General features: G+C 43.7%; 1 protein-coding gene across 1 annotated transcript in view; it reads right to left on the bottom strand.

The window, feature by feature from the left end:
• Nucleotides 1-16708, bottom strand: part of MGAM (maltase-glucoamylase) — a 64626-nt gene extending 47918 nt beyond the window's left edge. The window contains exons 1-9 of the mRNA XM_054564580.1: nt 16582-16708; nt 14478-14605; nt 7483-7603; nt 6374-6483; nt 5681-5832; nt 4951-5122; nt 3060-3159; nt 801-913; nt 397-522 (exon numbers count right to left, since the gene is read on the bottom strand). Coding sequence (XP_054420555.1) covers nt 397-522; nt 801-913; nt 3060-3159; nt 4951-5122; nt 5681-5832; nt 6374-6483; nt 7483-7603; nt 14478-14605; nt 16582-16708 — 1149 coding nt within the window. The remainder of the gene's footprint in view (nt 1-396; nt 523-800; nt 914-3059; nt 3160-4950; nt 5123-5680; nt 5833-6373; nt 6484-7482; nt 7604-14477; nt 14606-16581) is intronic.
• Between the last annotated feature and the right edge of the window lie 9104 nt (nt 16709-25812).

Raw genomic sequence — 25812 nt, 5'->3', positions numbered from 1 at the left:
CATGTATGTACTGTATTCCTTTGCTCACTTAAATTAGGAAAAGAAAAGCCTTAAAACCTAAATGCATTATGTCAATAAAAGGCATATGAAATGCAGTTAATACAGTAAGCGTAAGAAAATTTTACTAACAAAAAAACGTGATAGGAAAAAAATAGAGACAAAAACGGATTGCCTTCCAACCCTGTAACTGTGGTCTCTTGTACTATTTCCTACTAAAAGGAACTAGTTCCTTGAAGGATCGCAGGCCCACCCAAAAAAAGCCTTCCATTCTAAATACACAAAAATCTTTACGCTACATATTTTTTTTTAAACTCAGGGGGAGAAAGTATAAACAATTATCCTTATTCCCCAAGGGAACACTTCTGTTTGGGGAGGGTTCTTTAAAGCCTTCCTTACATAAGGGAGCTGTGCCGCCCGGTTTCTCTCCACGACTTCCTTCATGTTATCCAGGGTGCCGTAGCCATAGCGACTGAGATGAAATCCAAGTGTCCAGTAGGCAGGTAGGGCTGGCCGTCCAATGAGCTGAAAGAAGTATTTGAAATAAAAACTAGTAAATGCCCTATTTTTAATAAAACCTCTACCAAGCATTGGTTTAGGGGCGCAAAACATACTTATTCGCCAACACACTCTTTCATTCATGTTAGATTGTTAGTCTACGTTCCTGGTCCCTTTATCCATCACTGAGGGTAGGGTCAATTTATAATAACAGATTTACAATAGCTACTTATAAGAGCAGATTTTCATGAGTTGTACTTGCCTATTAAACTTGCTTTCCTTTGAGCTATTTAGGACTTTCTCACCTCCAGGTACTCCTGAACCACTTGCTCTGGGGTGTCTCCCAGGAACACATAAAAGTCCAGGATGCCCCCGATGGTGCGGTAGGTGATCGCTGGTGTGGGCTGGAGGGAAACCTCTTGATAGGTTAAAAGGGAAGAAAAGAAAAATTAGAATTTATTCTAGAATAATAATTATGAAACTTTAGATCAGAGGCTCACAGTTGTCTGAACATTAATAAAGTGATCCTCAGATTTTGTATACACAGGGACAAACCCTGATCATCAAAGGCCACCCTCCTGGCACACGGAAGTCCAAGCCTTGGTTCTGTGGCCAATTTTGATCACTGGTGACTGGAGGGTCTCAGCTGTTACATCAGGACCCAGGGTCTCGTGAAAAAGCAGCAAGTTTCATGAAGGGGTCCAGAATAAGCCATTGTAGCATAAAATTTATTTTAGGCTGAAGACATACAAGTTTCTGAAATCTCAGCCTAAAAGCAGAGCGTCTTAAAAGTACTCAGTTGCCACAAATCCCCTCCCCTGGAGAAGCCCTAATCTGCTCTGAGACAATAAATTAGCACCATATTCAAGCAGATATTGTCACATGAATATCATACCTCCCAACTGTTCCCCACAGGGCTCATCTGCTTTCCCATAAGGGCCTTTTATCCCTCCCACCTCCTCTAAGAAGCCACTTACTTGTTTTATGGTAGTGTTTCTCTCCACCTCCCATTTACCCATTGGCATGGTATATGCAAGCCCCAAATTGTCACCAGCTCTTTGAGCTACCCTTCACTAAGCACGCTATGTGGTCGTATGTTATAGGTGTGAGTAAATTGTCTTTCCTCTGGCTAACCTGTCCTTTGTCAGCTTGACTCACAGCCCACCAAATACTGAACTTAAGAGCGTAGAGGATGAAAATTTTTTCGTTGACATTCACAACTACATAAAGGGCTGTTCCTTCTCTACACCCCACCGTTAGTGTAAGAAAATAACCTAACTGGACACAGTGAGGGAGTAGCCTCAACGAATCTCTCATTGAGCAAAGGCCAATCTGGAAAGCAAGTCGGAGATAATATAAATTCAAAATCCCTCTAAACCTTAATCACAATTCTCAGAAGTGAGCTTTCCCCATGCTCTTGGTTTGCATTGAGGGATACAAGTCCTCAAAATCTATTGAAATGTGCTCTGTGGCCATAAAAACAACTCAGAGTACCTAGGATCCTGAGGCCTTTCCCCTGTCTTTTGGTTCCTTTCTACTACCTGAAACTGTATAACCCGTGTGTTATCTCAATCTGTCATTAGACTACTGGGTATCTCAGAACCATCTAAAAATTCTATTGGGTGTATTAGAACCACCTTATGTCATCTACAGTGATTCTCAAACAATCTGCAGGGAAGGATCAGATCCTCATTTTTAAATTTACAATTCTTGGCAAACTGGTACTTCTGTATAATGACATGAAAATGAACTACTAGGAAAGGTTTATGCAGGCACTTGGATGCTACAGCAATGTTTACTCTCGATTTCTGTACTCATCTTACTGCAGAAGTGAAACAGCTTGTGAACCATCTGTGGGCCATGCTCTGAGGATCACGGATCTAGTTCATTGATACTCAGTTAAGAAGAGGGTGGGGATTGACGTACTAAACCCACCATCCACCCTGGGAGATTCTGGTACAGCTCTTCCCTTGTGGTGATTGATTCATTGTTACTGGTGCAAGCAGGAAAAGAGTTGTTGAGAATCACTGATCTTGTCTAAAAACCTTCAAAAATGGGGAAGCTAGTTAATGTCTAGACCCCTACGATGTTACACTGTTTGGTCTTAAGCAATCTGATCTTGCTCTGCATAACGCTTGCCACTCCACTTTACCCTACCCTTGGTGTGTCTGAATGTGACATTCACTGCTCAGTTGTAAATCCCTGGTTAGGCCCAGAGCAACTGGCTAGTTCCCACCAGAGCTTATATCAACCCCTCTTCTGGATGGAAGTCTAAGGAAGGAGAAGAATAAATTGGTACAAACTGCCCATAAGTAGATTATAGGAAAGGGTTTGCTGTCTTAACTCTGTGATAGAAAATACTCAAATAGAGGAAACACGTTCAGGAAAATCAATCATAAGCCAGGAGAGAAACCCTTCCCATGGCGACCATAGGCCAACCAAGGCTTAAGCTATGGCTCAGCCTTTCCTTAAAGGTCTCCATTCCTTTTATCATCGTGCTGTGAGAATGGGACTAAAGACCACTCCGAGGCATTGTTTTCATGAGTATCCCTTTAGTCGTTTACCCATGGCATTGCTGTTCATGAGAAACACTCCAAAGGACAATCCGCTAGCATCTTCAAGGCAGAGGAAGAATGTCTGTGCACCATACAAGTTAGTCCCATCCTGCAGAAACATAATTAAAAACCAAAAATTCACAATCCAGTAGGCTAAACTCCACTTGGCCCGAAATGACTGAGGAAATCCGTGTTAGTCATGTGAGTAATTGACAGGAAGCTCATGATCAAAGAAGACACAACTACACTTTGAACATATAAGTTTGATATTTGGTGGGTGTTCCCAACAGTGAACCAGTGTTCTCTTATTAAAATAGCCAGCTGTAACCATTGATCTAGAAGGAATGTGAGAGCTTGTGATAGCCATTAGGATGTGGGAGAAGAACAATTTTGAAATGAAAGCTCCACAAAGCTCTCCTCTCTGTGAGGCTTGTCCTACCTGACCAAACCCAATCTGCAAAAGCTCCATCGAGCCTTAATAAGAATCAGGCACCTTTCTAATGTGCAACTGGATGGAGCTCTCCTTAGGATATCTGCCCTTCTACTCTTTACAATGGTAGAGTCTAGAACTTGAGCTGATCTTCCAGGCTTTAGGATAGCACAGTGGTTCGCAAGGCAGGCTGCATCCCAGCCCAGTGAAAACAGAACCCCCGAGGATGGAAGGAAGCAGGAGTGGGTTGTTAAATTACCCCAGGTGATTCCATGTGCAGTCACGACGGAGAATCACTGCTCTTGAACAGCATCTCTCAAAATTTGGGATGCATACAAATCATATAAGAATCTTAGTTAAATGGGGATTCTAATTCAGTAGATGGAAAGGGGAGCTGAAAGCACACGCTTCTCACACAGAGGTGCCCACGCTGGACACTTGGAGTGGCCGGGCTCCGGCTCCCAATTAAAGACCCATCACCAGCCATTCCCAGATGAGCTGCTCTGACTCAACACCTTTTCTCTTTTCTGATAGGCATACATGTAGCAAGGAGCATGGTTTCAAGTTCAAAAGGCCAGGGATCAGATCTTATCTCTGTTACTTACAAACTTTTTTTTTTTAACATTGCGGGGGGGGGGGAATTACTTGGATTTTCTGAGCCTCAGTTTCCGCATCTGTTAAGTGGACTAAATTATACTTATCTTTTTTCAGAGTTCTTTTGGTAAATAGTAACAATGTATAAATATAGTCAATAAATTATTCCAATGGTCTCTTTTCACCCAGCCACTAGTTCTGCTTAGTCAGAAAATTTGCTGAGTAAGACCTATTATACTGCTGAGCCTAGGAAAGTCCTCTGAATTGAATGTTAGCATTCAAAACAAAACAAAACAAAAAAGCAACAGGAAAAATAAAAGAAATCAACAACAACGACAACAATAAAACTCTATTCTTTCACTGCCCTAAACATTCTTCACACAAAGAATGATTGATACAGTATTTTAGTTGACATTTCATCCTATTTTGCTGACAAACCTGGTAAAATAGTGATTTAGAAAGGTCAACCTAAAATATGCAGATTATAACAAACGTACTGTGCAGAGTCAATATTAGTAATGTTTTCTCCAGAACTACTTAGTTCAAAAGGGAGACAGAATGAAAAGTAGCTGACATTAACTGGGCACTTCCTATGTGGCAGACACCTGTCCAGAGACTCTGTAAGTATCAAGTCGTTCTTTTCCCATCACAGCTCTATGGGGCAGGTATATTGTCCCCCTTTTATAGATGCAAAACTGAAGACACAAAGAGGTAACTTGCCCAGAAGCACGTAAGTGGTGACTGGCAGTGCCAGAATTCAGTCCGGACAGCCTCACCCTGGCACGTTACTCTTAACCATTACCCTGTCCTGCTAGCAGTGACCGTCAAGAATGAGGCTACGATGTTCAGTGGAGTGGAGCCATCCCCAAAGCTCACCCCATTGGGGGTGGTGTCCCTGGCGAAGATGGGCCAGGTCTTCCAATTCATATCGTGGCGGTACTGCCGGTGCACGTGTTCTCCCAGGCCGTACACGTTGGCGCTCGGCAGTCGGATGGAGAGCTGCAGGAACTGGTCAGCAAACAGCAGGGGCCCGATGCTGGAGTCAAACCTAGACGCAGGTAGAAAGCACAGGGTGGGGAGGGCAAGTGGGGCGAGAGAGAACAGCTGCTTAGAAAAGTGGCCTTTCTGTGTCAATGGCTCAATACCCCCTACTTAACTGGCCCCATTTGTCTTCCTGTGACATTTTTCCCTGGACACCAAGAGATCAGGGCTTCTTGAGGGCAGGTGCCATGTGGCACATTTTTTAGCTTTGTCCCATAGACACCCTATCACATTACCTGAATACTATTCTTACACTATAGTAGACGTTCTGTGAACCATTGCTGGTGGATGAATGCGATTAGATAAATGGAAGAAAAAGGAGGGGGAGAAAATGGACACAGCCCAGTGCCTGGTTTATAATAAATGCTTAGTAATAACAAAAAAAAAGGGGTGGAGGGAAGAGCAAGGTAGGTCGGAAAAAAGGTGTATTCATTTGGAGGTGGAGAGTCTGGTCTCCAACAGGGTGCTGGCAACCTGCAAATATTGTTGGAATGCACCCTTCTTCAGGCTTGCGAAGCTCCCTCCCCTTCCTACTCTGTCTCCCAGACAGGTTTTCCAAACTTACAGAACACGATTGTTGCTTTTTCTGATCACTTTGATGCCAAATGGCTGTTCGGAGACCTCAACTTCGTAAGCCAGGGGAGAAGCAGCACTTCCCTTAAAGGCTTGGACATGTTCGTGGGGCACTTCGTACCGGTCATTGTCTTGGTCAGTTAACTGTCCAGAGAGATGAAGGAAAAGGAAGCCAAAATGAAAATGTCTCTGTTTGCCCCAAATAGAAGCCTCCTTACCAACACCAGTGCTTCCCAATATCTGTGCTCGTGGGACTGGATTTTGGGTCCAAATGGCACTATGTCTCAAATACATGCATACATTATATTATCAAATTCAGATGTTGAACACTTGGACATAAGTTAGTCTTTAGGTAGAGATATACACTCCAGGTCTGCAAAGATGGCCTCTCTAGATTTTTCCAAGAAGTGATCATTTTTTTCCCCTCTCTACTACATTTCACATGGTATTAAGGGCAAATAAATGAAAACTAAAGCTCACCGGTGAACTCTATAATGTACATTAAGAGGTCATCACACTGAAGGAAGGCTAGAGATGCCTTTGACATACAGATGCAGAGTAAGAATGACAGAAGGAAAAAAATACCTCTATTAGCCAAATTTTCTATTTTGTGCTAACTGCAGTCATCAGGTAGGAAACGAGAACCTCTCAGACAAGATTTTAAAAACAATAAACCAATAGTAACCTTAAAGTGGAAACGATTAGATGTCTGATATTCCGCTGTGAGCAGGACATTGTTGACATCGTTTCCAAACAAGGACGGAGAAGGCAACCTTTTCAGCTGGGCTCTGAATCCTAAAATAGAGAGGGAAAAAGTTTTACACAGCTAGCTGTGCACATTCACCAAAGACAGATTTACAAAAATTAACCTTTATGTCAAAGGGGCTGGCGAAAAGCCTTTATTTCCCCCAAAGAAGGGAAGACACAGACATAGGCCGCATCATGCACTCACACACTCTTGGGCCAGAATCTGAAGTTATGTACGGTCATTAGCTTATCCAAAAACTGCGCCTCTCTCCTACAAAAGTAGACTGGCAACCTCCCCCACAAGGCCTAACTCTCATCCCACCAGCCCATCGGTGATTCGGTCAATCACATACCCTTTGCCCTCTCCGCCCGCAATCTGTATATATACCATATTCCTTCTCAATTACTTTCATGCTACTTTACCGGTGACACATACATGGATGCCATCTCCCTGGTTCCGTATGCCAGGGGAGGGCGGAGACCTTAGAAGAGCCCGGCAGGCTAAGAGCCTCCGGATGGGGAGCATGTCTCTTTCTTTACGCTAAGAGCCTCCCCAAAGTATATAGTCACCTTCTGTGATCCCCTGGATGGTCATTAGTGTGTCCTGCACTTCAGGGTGCGAGGGAAGAGAAGGGATGCTTAGTCCATGCGCACTGACATTGGTTAGCTTTCCTACAATGTTTTAAAAGTTGGAATTGTTTTCCCGTCACTAAAATCACATTATATTAGGCTTGTAAGTACTTTCAGATTACTGAGTTCAAATCCCTCTCTTTAAAAGTTAGAAACTTGGGAACCAAAGGAGCCATGATGTTTGTGCAAGTTTACAAAGGTACATAAGGGAGAGCCAGGAATTGAGTATGTCTCTGAAGTCCCCAGACACAGTGACTCTTCCTTGATGCCACATTAATTCTAGTCCTCCTTCTGTCACATGCACGAGTGTGGCGGGGCAGAGGGGCAGAGCTTCGTTGGCTGGTCAGTCGGCCTCTCCTCGGGAGCAACCAGAGCCGACCCCCGGGCGCCCGGGCCCCTGCCCCCGGCCTGGCTTACCTGCGTCTGTGTTCTCCAGGCTGCCGCCCAGCTGGTAGCCGTGGCCGTTAGAGTAGTAGCACCAGGGCAGGCTTATGGCTCCCTGAGGCTTCCAGCAGCAGCCGCGCTGCTCACACGTGGCCTGCAGCGAGGGGTGGAATCAAAGTGGCTCTGTTTGTTACAAGAGCAGTGTCACAGTGTAAGCATGTGACACCACTAACTTCATTTTACAAATAAGGGGACAGATATTTAGAGAAATTGTGTGACGGCCCAGTCGACGCCGAACTAGTACTCAGAACCAATTCTTCTGGCAAATGTCCTTCCTACTTATTGCTATTACATAACAATGTAGGGATCACAGTGCGGTCCATATCTCTCATCACAAGAAAACTGAAGAGTTTATTTAAATATTCTGAACTACAATATAGTTATTTCACCAGTAACCCAAAATTACACTTGGAGCTTCATATATATAGGTTTTAGCTTTAAAAAGAAAATGGTTCTGCAATCAAATTTATTCAGAAGCTTTAAAATCAATTTGCTTTGGCTTTTAATATGCATACAATTACACACATCATATGTATGTATATGTATACATATGTATGATATATACATATATGACATATATGTGACATTTATATTTATTTAGTCTCTAAATTCCTCCCAAGGCAGAGAGTAATTGTTTCTTGAAACCCAAATAGTCTCCAATTCCTATTGAAAAAGGGGCCTGCCTTACACCACAGTTAATGACTGGATCAAGTGGAGACTAAAATGAAGACAATCCCTGTTCTCATCTCAGCTTATCTGGGAGAAGGAACCAGGTTAAACATGAAAAAGTACAAAAAAAGTTCTCCTCTTGCATATGGCCAGACCGAGTGACTTATAAAATGTGGCAAAAATAACAGATGAGCTTAGATCACAGGCAGGTGGCGTCCACCAGCCGCCGGCCGGCTCTCCGCCCCTCGCCCCGCAGGAGCCTCGCTCCAGGGAAAGTGAGATGGATCATGCATCGACCCACACAGGGCCAAGAACTGCGGGACGCCCCTGGCCAACGGCAAGCACGGAGCTGAGGTCCCCTCTCCACTAGTCCGGGACAAGCTGAATCCTGCCAACAGTCACGTGGATGAGCCGGAAAAAGATCACCCGCCATCGTAGCAGACAGCATGGTTCAGTCCCCTGAAAGACTTCCAGCCAAAAGCACCCAGACAGACAAAGGCCAGAGCCTGACCGTAGAAACTGTGAGAAAATAACGTTCGTTGTGTTAAGTCTTTAAGTTTTTGGTAACGGATCTGGCAGCAGTAGAGAACTAATGCATCCTGTTTTGTTATTTTACCGGCGAAGCAGCTGCGGCCGCGAGGTAAAGGCTCACAGAGGCGAGGCGGCCTCCCAAGCGTCCCTCGGCCATGGACAGGGCGAGAACCACACCTCGTTCTGCGCTCCCCATTTTCCTTTTGTCTACAGCCTGGGCTGAGCCTCTGCTGAACACATCTGCAGGGGGGTGTGGCTTAGACATATGAACAATCAGAGCCACCCAAATGCTAATTTTTATGCTAACAGCCAATATTAAGGATGGAAAATCTGCGTCCATCTGTGGTTTACAGTGCTGCGGGGTCAGGGGTCACTGTGAACTCAACTTCACCCCGCAGTTTTTGTTTTTTCCTTTAAAAACATACTCAGATGAAAGCTCAGTATCACAGGAAAAGAGTAGGTGTTGAATAGGGCGTTAAACAGAATGGTTTCTGTACGCTCCCCAGAGCTTAACAATTTCTTTACTGAACTGCAAAAGGCAGGGATCAAAGAGAGGCCAAAGCAGGAAGAAAAGGGAGCAGCGTCTGCTGGCCAGAGTCAGTCCACCGTTTCTGCAGTGGAGCTGAGCCGCTGCGAGGGGAAGCAGGAAGAGAAGCAGAACACGTCACAGGCAGACAAGAGCGTGAACAGTATGCGAAGCCCAGGAAACCGCTTACAGAGAGAAGCTCAGAAACGTGACAACCTGAGCTGAGTGAAGGCTCACAGAAAGAAGGAGTCCCAGGACACAGAAATGCCCCTTTTGGCAGGACATGAGAATTAAAATTTAAGAGAAAATTTAATATTAAGGTAAGACCAAGAAAACATGTATAGAGCTGGGAGGGCAGAGAGCAGTAAATTAAAAAAAAAAAAAATGAAAAACACAAAATGAGACCTTAGGAAAAAATTGTCATGTCAATTATCTTCTTCTAAACACTTAATTTTAAAGATAGTCTGATCTCATTCAAATAAATAAATTCAGCTAATGTTGCTTAAAGGAGGCACACCTAAAATTTAAGCTCACCGAAGCACCAAGAGTAAAAGTGGGTAAACAGATGTGTGATAAAAATGCTAAGAAAACGCTAGTATAACTGTAGTAATATCAGACAAATAGACTTTAAGCAAAAACGTATTATTAAAGAGACATCGAGTCATTACCTGATGATGAAAGGTTCAATTCACCAGGAAACTTGATGTGCAACTATTAATAAGGACTCAAAATGTTTACAGAAAAATTTTAAAGAATGATAAGGTAAAATTGAAAAAGATAGTATACATAATGGAATATTTTTAAAGAGCTTCGTTTGTAATTGATAAAGCAGATAACAAGTAAAAGTGCTTTGCTTTTTACAAAACGGATGTGTGGGCTCCTGCACTAACACAAAGGGAAAGACTGAATTCAACTCAGAGATGGAAACCAGATCCTGAAGACGCTGTTTAAGACCTAATCAAGCTCTACTCCACACCAGTCCTATTCTCCTTCAACCCCAGTGCTTCCTAACACTTAAAAGAGAAGAAACAAATAAGAATTTTATACCAAAGTCAGACATGAAAGAAAGAAATACTTTCATACAAAATATCTAGATAGAAATCCAAGAAAATTTATAGCAATTAATAGAAAATAAGTTAATTACTATTATATTAGATCTTTTATTGTCTTCTTCAAGTTGTAACTTTTTCTGAACACAAGGGGCAAAAGGTTAAGAGTTGCCCGTACCGAGGTGGGGGAGGCGTAGGAAGGGCAGGTTTTGGTATGTACGTAAGCGTGGGAGATGGAAGGTTCCCTGTCGACGTGTTGGTTTTGAGGTATCTATTGGACAACCAAGTGAAGATGCCGAATCAGTGTGGCATTCAGGGGCGTGCTGGAGGCTGGAGGCATTGCCTCTGGTGCACAGGCACATAGGGGTTACCACTTACAGACGTGATACCGGGCGAAATCGCCCAAGGACTGAGTGTGGGTAGACAAGAAATTTTGCAACATGTAGATGTCATGTAGAAGAGGAGGAACCATGAAGGGGATCAAAAGATGCAAATTTCCAGTTATAAAATAAATAAATCATAGGGATGTAATGGAGAGCATGGTGACTAGAGTTAATAATTACGTATTGTGTATTTTAAAGTAGATCTTAAAAGTACTCATCACCGTAAAAACAAAATTTTGTAAGTAGGTATGGTGACGGATGTTAACTAGACTTATTGTGGTGACCATTTTGCAATATATACAAATATTAAATCATTACTTCGTACACCTGAACATAATGTAATGTTCCATGTCAATTCTATACCTCAGCTTCAAAAAATGGGACGGGGGAGGAACTGGCAAAGGGGACTCCAAAAAGAAGCAGCTGGTATCCTACGAAGGAAGGGCGCCCCTAGAAATGGCCCTCATGTAAACGCATGGGCGCTATCAGCAGCTGCAGTTGTAAAGACAGTTTGAGCTGAGAATTTGTCCCGTTCAGGTTTACGCCACCTACACGTTAGCTCTTTCTGGATCATCCCTCTTGCCTCAAGGTATGGTGTTCATAAATATGTGTCTGTAGAGCGACAGCGAATGCTGGCGACTCGCTCAGGCCCACTCTGCTGGCACCTTAGACAACACAATGAAGTGTTTGAACTTGACCCAATACACAGTAACGGATGCTGGAGGCACTCCAGTTAGGTGGAAGGAGAACACAAGTGAGGTAGTCAAGAAAGCAGTAAAGTGGAATGGATCGGGGATCAATGCAATTCAGAAGCTGGGAGGCTCCCCGAATAATCCAAGCATGAGGTTATGGTGACCTAGAGTGATCACAGTGAGAATGGGAACTAAGTGCTTGTTCTGGAAAATATTGTTAAGGAACAAGTTTTAAAATACATGAAATTCTGGTCGAAGGGATAAAGGAGAGGGCCAGGCAAAAGCTCTCAGAGACTAGGCGCACAACAGAACTACCAACAAAGTCTGGGAGTTCAGAAGGGAAACCAGATTTAGTGAGGAGGTGATGAGTTCAGCATCCCACAACATTGTTTAAAAGGCTTCATAATAAAACAGCAAAGAACATGACGGAGGTGCTAATGGCATCTGAGGTTTACCAATAGCCAGGAACAAGACAGGGTGTTGTAGGAGAGGGAAGAGACTTAGGATGCACTGCTTCCATAGGGGGCTTCTGAGCAGCCCGTTCCCTGACGCACAATGACAGGGGCAAGTAAGGGGGGCCAACTTACGCTGCAAACCTACTGCAACAAATATCCTGTTTGGGTGCAACATGGCTAAATCACAGCTTCCCATTCCTACTGACAAAGCAGCACATTAACATTCCTCCATCATCAAGCTCCAACCCACCTTACAGTCTTACACATCATCTTCTCTCTCATACCTGCTACCTTGGCCACATGCGGCCATTAATATGTCATATATGTGCTCCACAAGTTCCTCTTCTGTCACTAAATTTACATCATCTCTCATATCCTGAAATCACTTTCCATTCCTCCCATCTCTGTCAAAATCCTAGTTATCTTTAATTGCAGGCTATCACCTTTTCCTTGATAATAATCCCCTCTATTTTCTGATCTCTATCATGCTTCTTTCAGATCTTATGAATTTTTGTTTTACATACCAGCCATTTACTTACTTAGCTTGCCTTCTCTACTAGAATCTGTGACAAGAAAAATATATATAGTTTATTTGAAACTCTAATCCAAAATGCTAAACTTTGTGACATTTGGCCCCATACTGAAGTGCTTTTGCTTTTTGCTTTTCTTTTTCCCTTGTATCTTCTTTTTCCTTTATTTCTAAGTCTTCTGTTCTCTCTTTTTTTTCTCATAATATGATTTCAATCATCCTTAGATGGCTGCTCCTGGCTGCTGCATATCAAAAACCAACCTCCTATACGTGATTCCCAAGGTCTTCCAAATTCTAAGTCCACCTTTCCTATTCAGCCTCAGTTCTTTCTGCTCCAAGCAGGCCAGTCTCAGTACTAACCCAAGAGAAGGCCAGGGTAAGATACTAGACAAGGGGCCAAACACTGCAGTCATCTCGGTAAACTGGCCGAACTGTGGTGACTCCGGCCTTAGCAGGCTCACTTCCCTTCTGTGCCCTAGCCGCTGGCCCGGGCACTGCTTCAGCCTGTCCTGGGGATTTCCCGATCATTAACTGTCCATCCAATTCGATCTCTCTTTCATGCCTTCAAAACGGCCCCTGGGCCTCCTGATCAGCTTTGTCTGCTTGCTCTGCTCCAGCCTGCAGTTCATAGACATTTTCTTTACCCCAAGCTCTTCACCTGGCTCTGGCTGCCTTCTGGGCCCTAACTCCCAGCTTCCCCACAGGCCTGGTCCATCTCATCCCCGTACGCCATTTCAGTCAATACCAAAGGCTCAGCTTAGAAGAAGTTCCATTTTCCACAGCCCCCACCCCTGTGACTTTGTCCATGTTATGGGCTGAACTGGGTCCCCAGGAAAGATATGTTGAAGTCCTAATCCTCGGCACCTCAGGATGTGATCTTATTTGGAATTAGGCTTATTGCACATGTCATTAGTTAATATGAGATCATAATGGAGTAGGGCGGGCTCTTAATCCCATGTGACCAGTGTCCTTAAACATGGGAAATTTGGATGTTCAGAGAGGGAGAGAGAGAAAGAGAGAGAACGCCACGTGAACATAGAGGCAGAGGCTGGGGTGATAAGCCAAGGAATGTCAGGACCTGACCCAGTCAGTCACCAGAAGCTGGGAGGCAGTCAAGGAACAGATTCTTCCTCAGATCCTTCAGAAGAACCAATCCTGTGCACACCTTGATTTGGGACATTTAGCCTCCAGAAGGGTAAGAGGAAAACACAGAAAATTCAAAATGGCCTTTGGTATTAGGACCTTTAGGTAAGCCAGAGCATCAACCCTTAAGTACAACACAAGTCATGCTGGCCAGCAAACAACAGGCGGGCCACAGAGACACGTGGGAGAGTGCCACGTGCCCGGGCATCACCCGCAGCAGCACCTGTCTATGTCTGACCCAGCTCTGCCACTTCGTGTCATGGACTTCACTCCGAAGGTTGCCTTTTCCTTTCATGCGTTCTTGATGTGAAAAGTGGCTGATGTGGTAGGTACAATGTATTGGATGATCATTAATATTCAGCTGGACTTCAGCTGATGATCAGGAAAAACTGCACTAAAGTAAATATCCAGATGCCTGCACTATCTTTAATCTCGTATTTATTACCACCTTCTTTCAAGGCATGGCTCTTGAAACTTTGTCCTTATATTAAATGTTTTATGCATGTATATGGCTTTTTATTGTTGATCCCAGATAACCTCTTGGAATTGTGAAAGGAGAAAGAGACAAAGAAAGAAAGGGCAAGAAACAGAGGCAATAACAGAGTCAGAGAGAACCACTAACTGAGTAGTATTGCCAGATGAAAGGCAAAACCATTATAGTGTGAGTTCCAAGTCTTGCAAGGGACATATTCAATGCTTACACTTAAAAAAAAAATTCATTCATTGTTTATCCGAAATTTAAATTTAACCAAGCAAACTGTACTTTCATTTGCTGAATCTGTTACCACAAAAGGATCTTCTGGCTCTTCCTCTCCCAAAGCTGTACTATCACACAAGGATGGATACAGGATAAATTTGCCTGAGCCACTAAGAAGTGCAATGTGAACAACTCTCTGGGAGTTATAAACAGAAAACAAAAAACCCTAAAACAAACAAAAGAGTCTCCAGCAGCATAAATCCTTAAAGGAAAAACAAGACCCATAACACGAACCTTTGTGGGCAACTGGTCAGGGATGCAGTTTATCCGCTCCAATTCATTTACCTCCGGGCACTGGGCAGGGCTGGGAGTGGGACTCACAGGAGTGGAGTTCGTGGGAGCGGGACTCGTGGTCCCAGCACCTGGGATGACCCCAAAAACAAACAGAAAATGACCATCAGACAGACAATGTCACATTCAGCTTCCCCGTAGTTCTCAATTCCCCCAATTACATGAACTCCACCACCAACTGGGCTGCACTCGGGTGTCCCTGAAATGCATTCACTTTCTAAAGCCTCGTTCTGCTCTTACTGATGGCAGGTAGCTCCATGCACACCAGTGCCATCTTCTTCTACCACTGGGGCCTCTCCTAGGGGACAGCGCTGTAAGGACAAGGAGCCTGACTCCGCCATTCCACCGGAAGCTCAACAAGGCAGAAATCGAGTCTATCTTTTCTAGTCCAGGGGTGAGTAGACAATGGCCTGTGGGCCAAATCTGGTCACAGCCTGATTGTTAAATGTGAAGTGTTGCCAGAGTACAGCCACAGTGGTTTTCTACATATTGTCTCTATCTGCTTTTGTGCTATACTGGCAGGACTAAGTAGTTACACAGGGACCTTATGGTTCACAAAGTGTAGAGTATTAAGCATCTGGCCCTTTACAGAAAAGTCTGCAGACTCTACTCTGGTCCTTGACTTTGGTGCCAGCGGCTGGATCACCAGAGGTTTGCACATGGAATGTGTGCAGTGTATGCTGAGGCCGTGACTGTTCCCACTCTTACCACAGCTACCTCCGCTCTGCCGGCTTGGTCCACAGGCTCCTCCCTGAATGCCGTCACTCAGAGCAAGGAGCCCTTCCGGGTAACAGCAATCTTACACAAACATCACGTCTCATTCGACATAAGACGTAAAGGGAGCCCACCAATCTAGAGACTGGTAGCTAGAATCTGCCCAAGGGCTTCAATGCAGATTTTAAAACCGGTAAAATTTAAAAAGGCACATGTAATGCATTCTAATACAAGGAAGTGAGACTGCTTTAAGACACTGCAGTAAGTTAATAATGAGGTTAGGTTGGAACAATGAGGCTTTTAATTCGTTTTCTTTTCATTAGGGTTCCCAATTCAAAAGTGTTGGATTAAAAGAACTCCACCTTTCTACCAGTCTCTGCATAAGGGCTTGAGTCCACTCAGTCATAGAATTTTAAGGAGCGGACAAGCTAGAGGTTATCGGATCTAACTTCCTGTGAAAGTAGAAACTGCCAGGACTGGGAGGAGAGGAAGGGCCCGGAAGGGCTCCTCTAGCCGCAGACCGACACCGCTTTTTGACTGACTGAAGGGTGAGAAATCAATTCAGCGTGATCCAGCCTCTCTTTTAAAATAAAACAGTTCAGTGAGCTTTTTAATTAATTTTTTTGTTTTTTAATTATAGCTTACACTCAATATTATTCTGTATTGGTTTCAGGTGTACAATGAAGTGCTTAGAAAATCATGACTTTACAATAAACTATTAATAAAATAACTCTGGTAGCCATTTTTTTAAGGAACCAAACTTTGGTCTAAAATACTTTAATTGATTATGTGCTTATTTGACTGCCTTCCATATAAGGGTATTGTTCATCATTATTGTTAACAAAAGTAGAGTTAGTCAATAAACTTTGGCAAATACACGATCCGGCACAAATAGCGCCCCTATTTTATTACAAAATCCTTTATTACAAAATCATAAGCATGTAATTCTGTAACATAACAATATCACACTCAAGCACACCACAGGATGTTTTAGGTGAAATATTCAAATTCCTGTCCATCTCCTGGGAGACATTCGAGTAACCTACCTACCATGCTCAAACAAGCCTTACACCTGCCAGAGCCTGTATATATCTCATTTCCATCACTGGATCATGCACTGTGCTCAGTGGGAAATGAAAGTGTCAGAACTGACAACGACTCCCTCCAGAGCTGCCACAGTGTAGTTAGGTGCTCCCCAACACGTACAACACGCGCACACGCACGTGCACACGCTCCCAGGAAACAACAGAAAGCGTCTCTTCCCTACTGCCTACCAGGATTTTGCTCTGATCAGAGCGACCTATGGAAGGAGGCCCCTGGAATGCCTGGTTACCTTTGGACCCCAAACACTCTCTGGCAGAAAGCACGAAGAGGGGAACAGTGATGATGAACACTATGAGCAGGAGAGCACTGAGCATGAGCTCCAGCGTGGTGAAGCCCTTCAGCTTCTTTCTCGCCATCTGTGGTAGGAGAGAACAAAGCTAGATTTGAAAACAGTTGTAAGTTTCCTGTATTTATTTAATACACAGCTAGTAAGTTTTTTAATGGAAAAGTTCACATGTACGCCTAAGTAAGATGAATAACAAATCCCATGTACCCATCACTAGAATAAAAAATTACCAACTCATGGCCAATCTTGTCTTTATTCCTACTTACTTCTCTCCCCAACCTTGCAGTATTTTAAGCAAATCTCAGATTTCATATGTTTTAATCTGAAAATGTTGAAGTATATTTCTTAAATAAGGAATTCCACAGAAGACAAGCAAAATATCAACACATCTAAATTATTTTTTAAATAATCCATTAATCATCAAATATCTAGTCAATGTTGGAATTTCTATCATCATCTGATAAATTTTTTATAGTTTGTTCTCTTATAAGGATGCAAGTAAGATCTATATGTTATAATTAATTTGCATTTAAGTCTCTTTTAATCAATAGGGTTTGGTCTGTAGATTTCCCCACTGTTTGAATTTTACCAATTGTATCTCCATGCATGATAACATGTTTGTCTATAAATTAACTACCAGATCTAGAGTTTTGACCCGATACAGGTTTGAATTTTTAGCAAGAATGGTACATAGATGGTATAGAGTCTTCCAGCAGGAAACATATTATGTAGCAGATTCTCCCTTCTTTATGTCAACAGCCATTGGTAAGCATTTCTTAGACTCATTGTTTGATTAGGAGTTGTGAAATAACTACTAAATAGATACAGTAATCCTATCAGTCTTTATTTATTGGGAGAACTATTCTTATACAGAGATCATTCCTCTCACCTACTATTTTGATCAAAAAAAGTACAGTTCATACAAAAGGTAGGATAAATATTTGACTCTTTATTGACTGCTTTTCAAAACTAGAAACTGTCTCCCAAGCATCTTCCAACGGGGACTAGTGAGATAACTTGTCCGCCATCTTTATGAACTCACAGGCTTAAACGCATTGTATTCATGTTAGCTCTTCGATGTTATTATTATCAATGCTCATGTTGTCTCAGCTCTACCCAGTGGGCATCTCTCCAAGGTGGTTCTTTGTAGCCTTTGATAGTTGGCTTGCTTTCTGGTGTAACATGGTAACCTTGGCTCATGTGGTTCATTTCCTGCCCCAAGTCCCAAACCAAACTCTAAGGCGCCATTTCTGCTTTACAGGGACAAGGGTCTAGAAACTATAATTTGGAGAGAACTTAGATAGACTTCTACAACAGAAGATACCTGTGCATCATCTTGACCTGTGGCTACCTTTGGAGTCCTTGAGGATTTCCGACTTCAAAAAGATACGAAAATTACACACTTACCTATGTCAGGCTTGTTATGAATTTCAGCTGGGGGTTGGGCACTTCGTCAAGAAGTTTAAGTCAGAGGTTCAGCACCCACTCCCTGCCCCAACCCACTTAATTGGTATCTCTGGGGTTAGGTCTGGATATCTGATGATTTTTTAAGCTCTACAGATGATTCTGATATGAAGCCATGTTTCAGAAACAGTGAACCCATTATAGGTTTACAAGTCATAATAAATGTTTTATTATGCAAAAATATTAAGACATGGTGTCCACAGAGTTAAAAAATAAAAGTGGGACTAATAGATTAGTCAAATCCCTTCATTACGTAGATAAGTAAAGTAAGATACCCAGGGCGCAGTGCTTGCTCAGAGTCTCACGGTCTGGGGCCAGAGTCCAAATTGTCCAACCAGGTGAATATAGTTTCCTTTGGCTACAATGTCTGTCTATTTGGCAAGAGATATTTTGGTGGGCCTTATGAATGGAATACCCTGGAGCCTACTACAACCTCAGTCTTCAACAACTTGCCTCAATCTATTCCTGTCACCTTCTTCCAACCTGCTCTTACTGTCCTCACAAGTTGTGTGTGTCCTTACCTCCTCCCTCAGATTGGATTCCAGGCATTACATTCCTGACTATGGAGGACTTGAGACATACGACTGACTACTATAAGCTACCTTGGAGTTGCATATCCTCCTTCTGGATACATCGGACTTTCAGGACCTCCAACCACAGAACTTTCCACAGGGATGGTGTTCCTTCTCCATGGAACCTGATGCAGCATGTGTGATCCCCAGTACTGTGCTCCCAACAAACTAACTACAGTATTCCCACAATGCCTCGGGAACCCCGGGTGCTCCTGAAGCACAGTACACTGAAATCAAATGCATGAAGCTTATTTGTTGGGGATGCTCAATTTAGACAGTATTTAAGTCAAAAAAAGTAGGTCTTAAATAAAGATCCATGGAGTTCAAAACCTAAAAACAGAAACTTTATATTCAAAGAGCCACGCTACATTGGACCTTGAAGTATCTTCTCACTGGTGAGGAAGGACTCGGCAAAGTCATGCACACTCGTTCAATCCCTATGTGACATGAGAAGTAATGGAGAAATCTGTGCCCAGGGACCAGCTGGGCTGCTCAGCCAGGTGGATATTGATATCACCTGTCTAGATATGGCACCTAGAAACATAGTAAATATTCAAATAATGAAATAAAGGACCCCATTCCTAAGTATTTCTGAGTGGTGTGACCTACACAGAAACAGGACTCGAAGACAAGAAGCACTGGCAGCTGTCAGAGCAGGGCCCGCGGAAGGCTCAGCGTCACCGTCACGCAGGCCTCTGTGCAGGAGCATCTGCGTCCTCAGATTGACAACAGCCCTCTTCTCTCTCAACTTGTGAGTTCCCAGACTCTAAGAGTTATGCCTGCTTATCCCTCTTTATTTACCTCCCAAGTACTTAGTTGCAGTATCTGCATAATCAATTCTTATTGACTGATACTATTTTATTCCCCAATTAAAGATTTACAAAATACCTGCATACTTCCTAATTAGAGTGCACCATGAAACTATTTTAGAGGATCAAATGATGGCCCCTGCCGTCAGGGAGCTTGAAGTCCAATACTGTTATTTCCTTCTGCACAACAAAAGCAACATTTGGTAGAAAGAGTACTCTTCCTTGAGAATCAGAAGATCTAAATTTGATTTCACAGTCTGATGACCCTGAGAATTTCACTTAAGGTTTCTGATTCTCAGTTTCCTCATTTACAAATTAAAGAGGTTGAATGAGAGGATCTATAGAATTCATACCAGCATTTAATATGTCATTTTTGAGTGAATCGCATAAGCTGCTTACTCTTCACTCCTCCATTCCACAAGATTCCTGTGCTAAACACTCCATTACCGGTTTCCTTCTTCATCCTGTCCCCATGTTCTCCTTCTTGGAACAGCGACCACGCTAAATACAGCACAGGAAGACTTGAGCTTGATCCCTAGCCCTCCCACCACTTGGTGTGGTTGCCTAAATAATTTCCTTAATACTCTAGTGTTACAGTTTTCTTATCCATGAACATGGAGTTAATAATGTCTATTGTCATATTACCTATCGTCGGCTTCTTGTGAGAGTCAAATAAAACTACTTCCAACAATAAAGCGTTACAGATCATTATGTTATTACGCACCATGGAGAAGACCGTGGGCACTGGATAGGAAACAGGTCAAAGCCCTCGTCCCGTGAGTGTGACGCCAGGTCTCGCTCAGCTCTTTGCAAAGGGCAGATGCATATCCCTGGCTGCTGTCCTTAGGAGCGGGTTCTAATAGGAGCTCCTATCTGCTAAATGCTTTATGGCTCCACGTACCAGGTGACTCACACGTTATCTGGGACACAGTGCCAAAAGCTTGGAAGAATGGAGGAGCCGAGAGCAGTCCTGCCCATTCAAGGTCCACCTTCTCCCCCAAACCCGACCCCGGACCCTCTCCCAGGCTGCCTGTGAATCACACCTCACTCAGAAAGCACAGCTTCACCCTTCTTCCCTCAGGCCTCAATTCAAATCTCCCCAGCTTGGGAACCAAGCCCGCCCCTCAGCCTTAGCGTTTGATCTGCCCTCGCAGCCTCCTTCTCCACCCCCTCAGCATGTCCTCACACAACCTCCACGTTCTTCTCTGCCTTCCTCAGCCCTTTGCCCAAACGTTGAATGGCAACAGGACTTCTTTCTTAGTGCTATTTGTCAATGTAATGCTCCCTTACTGTAAAGGAAATGGGGCTGTCCCTTTCTCAACAACAAAGATTGCCTTGTTTTTTCTAAAATAAATTACCCAACTCTAGTCTCTTACCAGCTCTGTCCTCAATACCTCACATTCTTATAAGATATCCAATAATATTAATCTTGCATGTAAAATTCCATGAAGATTAATAATCTTCCATGCCTGGTATAATTCAATTAAGTAATGAGGGAAAGAGTGATCTGATGTTGCCCTGGCCGGCTTGGCTCAGTTGGTTGGGCATCGTCAGACAAACCGAGAGAGAGGTCGCCGGTTCGACTCCCAGGGCACATGCCTGGGTTGCAGGCTCCAGGCTCCACTCCAGTCAGGGTGCTTACTGAAGGCAACCAGTCAGTGTTTCTCTCCCACATCGTTGCTTCTCTCCCTCCTTTGCCCTCAAAATAAAATAAAATAAAATAAGAGCAATCTGATGTTCCCTGCAAAAAGCAGAGGTATCAGAATGCCCATCAAAGTGACCATGTCTTTTTTTCTTTGGTGGTTGCTAATAGTTGTGAGATAGGAGATTATTTCAATTTTTTCCTTATGTTTATTAACGCAGTGTTAAACACTATGAAGTAAAGGCACCTATACATTGCTAGTCAAATGGTAAATACCATACGCTCAAAGAAGATTGGGCAAAAAACTATTAAAATTGCTTCCACTCATAATCTGGAATTCCATTTATAGAAATTTAGCCTATTTACATATCTGCACATGCGCAAGGCAGTGTAGGTACCGATAAAGGTTTTCATTGCAGCACATGTGACACGTATAACCACAAAAGGTTAAAAATAGAGTAAATATCCCCAGACTAAGGACTGAGTACAATGTGCAATAAAATAAAATTTAATGTTATTCAAAATCATAATATGGTGGTTTAAAAGTGAAAAAAGCCCGCAAATCCTGTGATACCTCTCCAGTCAGGAGGTGGAGCCAAGGGCCCACCCCTCACTCACTGAGCAGGCAGGACTTAGCAGGCAGGACTTAGCGAGGCACTTAAACAAACAGAACCCTTGGTGCGTGACTCCCAAGACTAGGTTATAAATGGTGTCCTGTCTGCTTCTTCTTTCTCTTGGGCCACTCCCTTGTTTCTTTTCGTTAGGACACTCCGGCAGGTCTACCGACAGGCCCAGCAGCCACTGAGAAACTGAGGCCTCCTGCCCGCAGCCGCGTGGGCGAGGCATCTAGCAAGCAGGTCCGCCAGCCCCAGACAAGCCTTTGCGTGACTGCGGCGAGGCAACACCTCCGCTGCGACCTCAGGAGAGGCCTTGGCTAGAACCGCCTCCCTAAGCTGCTCCAGCACTCTCAAACCATAGAAACAGAGAGTTAACAAACGTTTACTGTTTCAGGCTGTCACACTTCGGGGTAATTTGTTACTCAGCAATAGATAATTAACACACACAGGTCAATATGACTTGAATAGCATATCCAGTGCATTTAAAAAGTATGTTTGCCTTTTATCAAAAGCCCTTATGCATCATATATTCAAATACGGTTCCCTGCTCCATGGTACAATAATAATTATTTTCTAGCTATAGAAGAGAAATATTTCCTTCGCCTTAAGAGAAAAAAACAGCCCTCATCAGCTTCTTCTGATTGACCTTCCTTCCCAATTTACAGGAATGCAATTTAGGAAATATCAAGATCAAGAAAAATGGCAAAATGCAAATAAAATAGGAAGTAATTTAAATAGCTAGTGTTAATTATTTTTAAAAGAAAAAATGTTTTAAAAAATGGCTACTTGGGAGTCTGTCATTAATCTGAATATTCTGTCAATCTGGCCTCATTCTGTCAATAATCTGAATAGAATATTCAGATGACAAATGCAAATTGTGTGATTTTAATGACAATGATAATACTAGCTAATGATTGAGTGGATATGCTAAGAGGTTTCAGAATTTGTCTCAGGCTATCTTCATAACAACCCCACGCTAGTGACTGCCACTAGCGCTGCTTTCAAACAAAGAGATTAAGCTTCAGCAAGGTCACATCCCCTATATGATGCCACAGAGCTGATAAGGAACAGAGCCACAGCTTGAACACACCTGTCCTTTGACCCCCAGCCAGAACTTTTACCAGTTATTCTATGTTCTATGCTATAATGCCCCACACTGTATACCAGCTAAGGCATTTTGTGAGATGTAATTTTATCAAATAATGCCTGGGTCTTTAACCAAGTACTTAGAAGTTGTGTAGTACTATGCTAAGCACTCACATGCATGATTTCATGTCATCCTCACAACCACCGTACAAGTCAGGATTTCTGTTATCCCTGCTTCATAAGCAAGTTAACTAGGTCTGATAGAGGCCAGATTGATTAAGTCCAGACCTCAGGGCCCGGTCTCAGACCAGGCAAGCTGAATCCAATGCCAACTTCCACAATGTAATGCAAATGCAGAACATCGGTATGCCCCTAAATCATCAAGGTTTCAGTTAAGAGGAGGTAGGGTAGGAAGGAGCTTGGGTCCTTCCAAAGACAACCATGGTGTTAGAAGGCTTACAGAAAGAAAAGGAAACACAAATTCTGCAGCATTCCGGCTTCCATCCCACCTGGGGGATTTAGAAGTGGGTCCCTAAGCATCTGTAGCAGTCAGAGCACTTTAAGGCATGACCACATACCGTGTGAAACTCTGCGTGACCAAGGAGAACAAGTTGCTGCCGCCCCACAATACTCATCGGGTTATCAATGCTATGTCTTTGGAGGAATGGGAGATCTCACTGTAGTTTATTTATTCATTCATCAATTATTGATTAAGCTCCTACAATGTGCCAAGCATTCCTCCAGGAACTAGTTATACAACAAACAAAACCGATAAAAAATTCTTGCGTTATCACGGGTACGTAAGAGACAATACACCAAATAAATATAGAATAAATTAGACTGTGATAGATGCTACAGAGAAAATAAAGTGGGGTTGGGGTGAGATGAGGAATATGTGGATGAACGCTGCAATTTTAATTAGGCTGTCAGGGAAAATATCACTGAAAACCTGCAAATTATTATTATACATAAATTGCACCAACTCCAACACTAATTTTTTCCTCTTGGATTAAAACAGTTACAGAACCACCACCAAAGCTCCTTTGGTACTGTTATAATCATTTAGGCAAAGTAGAGAGGGAAACCAGATGGGGGCCCGATTTCTTCAAATGGCAGCCTCATCTCATTGGGAGAACGGGGGTAATTAACTCCCTCTCGTCTTCTCTGAATTACAGCAGTGCCTGGTTCACGTGTGGTGAGCTAAGCCTTTCATTTAAAAGTGCTTTGATAACACAAGGCAAGAGATCTAGTGCACAAGAGATGGTTAGTTTTACAGAGGCTGAGAACAGCTTTCAAAGAGGACCCCAGCAAGTCACAGCCAGTCCTCAAGAGTCCTGGGCAAAATTGACCCAGTAGGTCCCTTGTCTCCAGCCCCTCGGAGAACAGGAAGGGAATAGTAGCCAAGGGCCTTCTTTTTCCCAGTCTAGTCACATCCAAAGTGCAGAGACCCGAAAGCCAGCTCTGGTCTCCACTGAGTGCCCTGGGAAAAGCTGCTTGAGCCATCTGCACCACAAAGGGCACCATCTCTAGGAGGCAGCTGTGACCCTCCGTGACCCTCCGTGACCCACTGTGACCGGCTGTGACCCACTATGACCGGAGCCCCGAGGCCTTATCCTCCTCCTCACATTCAGTGGTTCCCTGCCAAACCGATTTTTATCCTTCTAACTCCGTCTATGCATTTGTATTCCATACTTATGGAGCAGTTTGTAAAGTTACTTTATCAACTCATTGGAGCTCGTTTGTGAAAGAACGCGGGCGTCCTATGTAAATGTGAGCAGAATAATGACCAGCCATCTTATCAATGGAGTGTAGGATAGAAGGTCCCTGAACGCACCTTGGCCTGATCCAGCACAACTAGGCAAAGACCCTGCCCCCATCCTTCCTCCCTGCCCACCACACACACACACACACACACACACACATACACTGACATGTGACACCAGGATGTCCCTTTAGTTCAGACTCTACGACAGGAACCCATTGGCAGCCTATTCTAGCGAGGCCCATGACTTGACCTTGGCCTCCCTCCCTTCCCCAAGAGTAACTCTTCCCACCTCAGTGGCCAATTGGAAGTGCCCACGTGTGTCTAGCTCAACTCTGGCAACTAAGGGCAGGGGACCAGTGATGACCTGTTGCCTTCCCCTCCTCCCCTCGGTGCTGCTGTTCTGCTTTCACACAGGCCTGCCGCTTCCCCTTCGTACCCTCCGCCCCCACAAAACCCCTCACGGCCCCCACCACGCATGGCACATCCCAACACTTCGCACGCGCACCCTTAGGCTCCCCTATCGCAACCTTTTAATTGATAGGTAAAGGCACAAAACTCGCAGGGAGAGTCACAGATTTCTCGATTTCTGAGGATGATGAATTCTGTAACTACCACCCCTCAATCACAACTCTACATCCTTCGGGAAGGGGAGTCTCCAGACGCTCTCACCGGACTCCCAAACCTCACCTGCCCCGTCAGAAAGGATCTCTACTGGCTACCTCACCCCAACTGTTAAATCGGTTATCACACAAACAGGTTTAGCGACAATAGGACTCATAGATCCAGCCTTGGGCCAGAGGAATGCGCCACACACAGTCCACAAGAAAAGAGATGAGTTGAATTTAGTTTTGTGTGTGTGTCTGGCAATTTTATGCCTTGGTGGTGGTGCTTATTTTTGCCTGTGTTTAACAAATGAACAAGGAGATCAACACAAGTCCACGCACACTTGCACACACACATCCGCAGCCACGGAGAGCAGAGTTTGCGAACATACCTCGTTGCCGCCCACCGCTGCTCCGCTCGCTCTGAAGGGCGACCTGGCAAAAAAGGCAGAGAGGCAGGTCCACAGAAAGCAACCTCAGCCCAGGTACCTGGTTACTGCGTTAATGGATTTCAAATGCAAATGACTGCCCAGCTTTCATCCCCGGAATCAGATTTACTAGTTAATTAGTAATCACAGTCTCTGCAGAGGAGAACATCCCTAAGGGCTTGGAGTGAG

The sequence above is a fragment of the Pteronotus mesoamericanus genome, unplaced genomic scaffold (assembly GCF_021234165.1).
Source record: "Pteronotus mesoamericanus isolate MK-2021 breed Mesoamerican mustached bat unplaced genomic scaffold, CSHL_Meso_final scaffold_85, whole genome shotgun sequence".
NCBI classification, from domain to species: Eukaryota; Metazoa; Chordata; class Mammalia; order Chiroptera; family Mormoopidae; genus Pteronotus; species Pteronotus mesoamericanus.
This window is presented reverse-complemented; position numbering and strand designations above follow the sequence as displayed.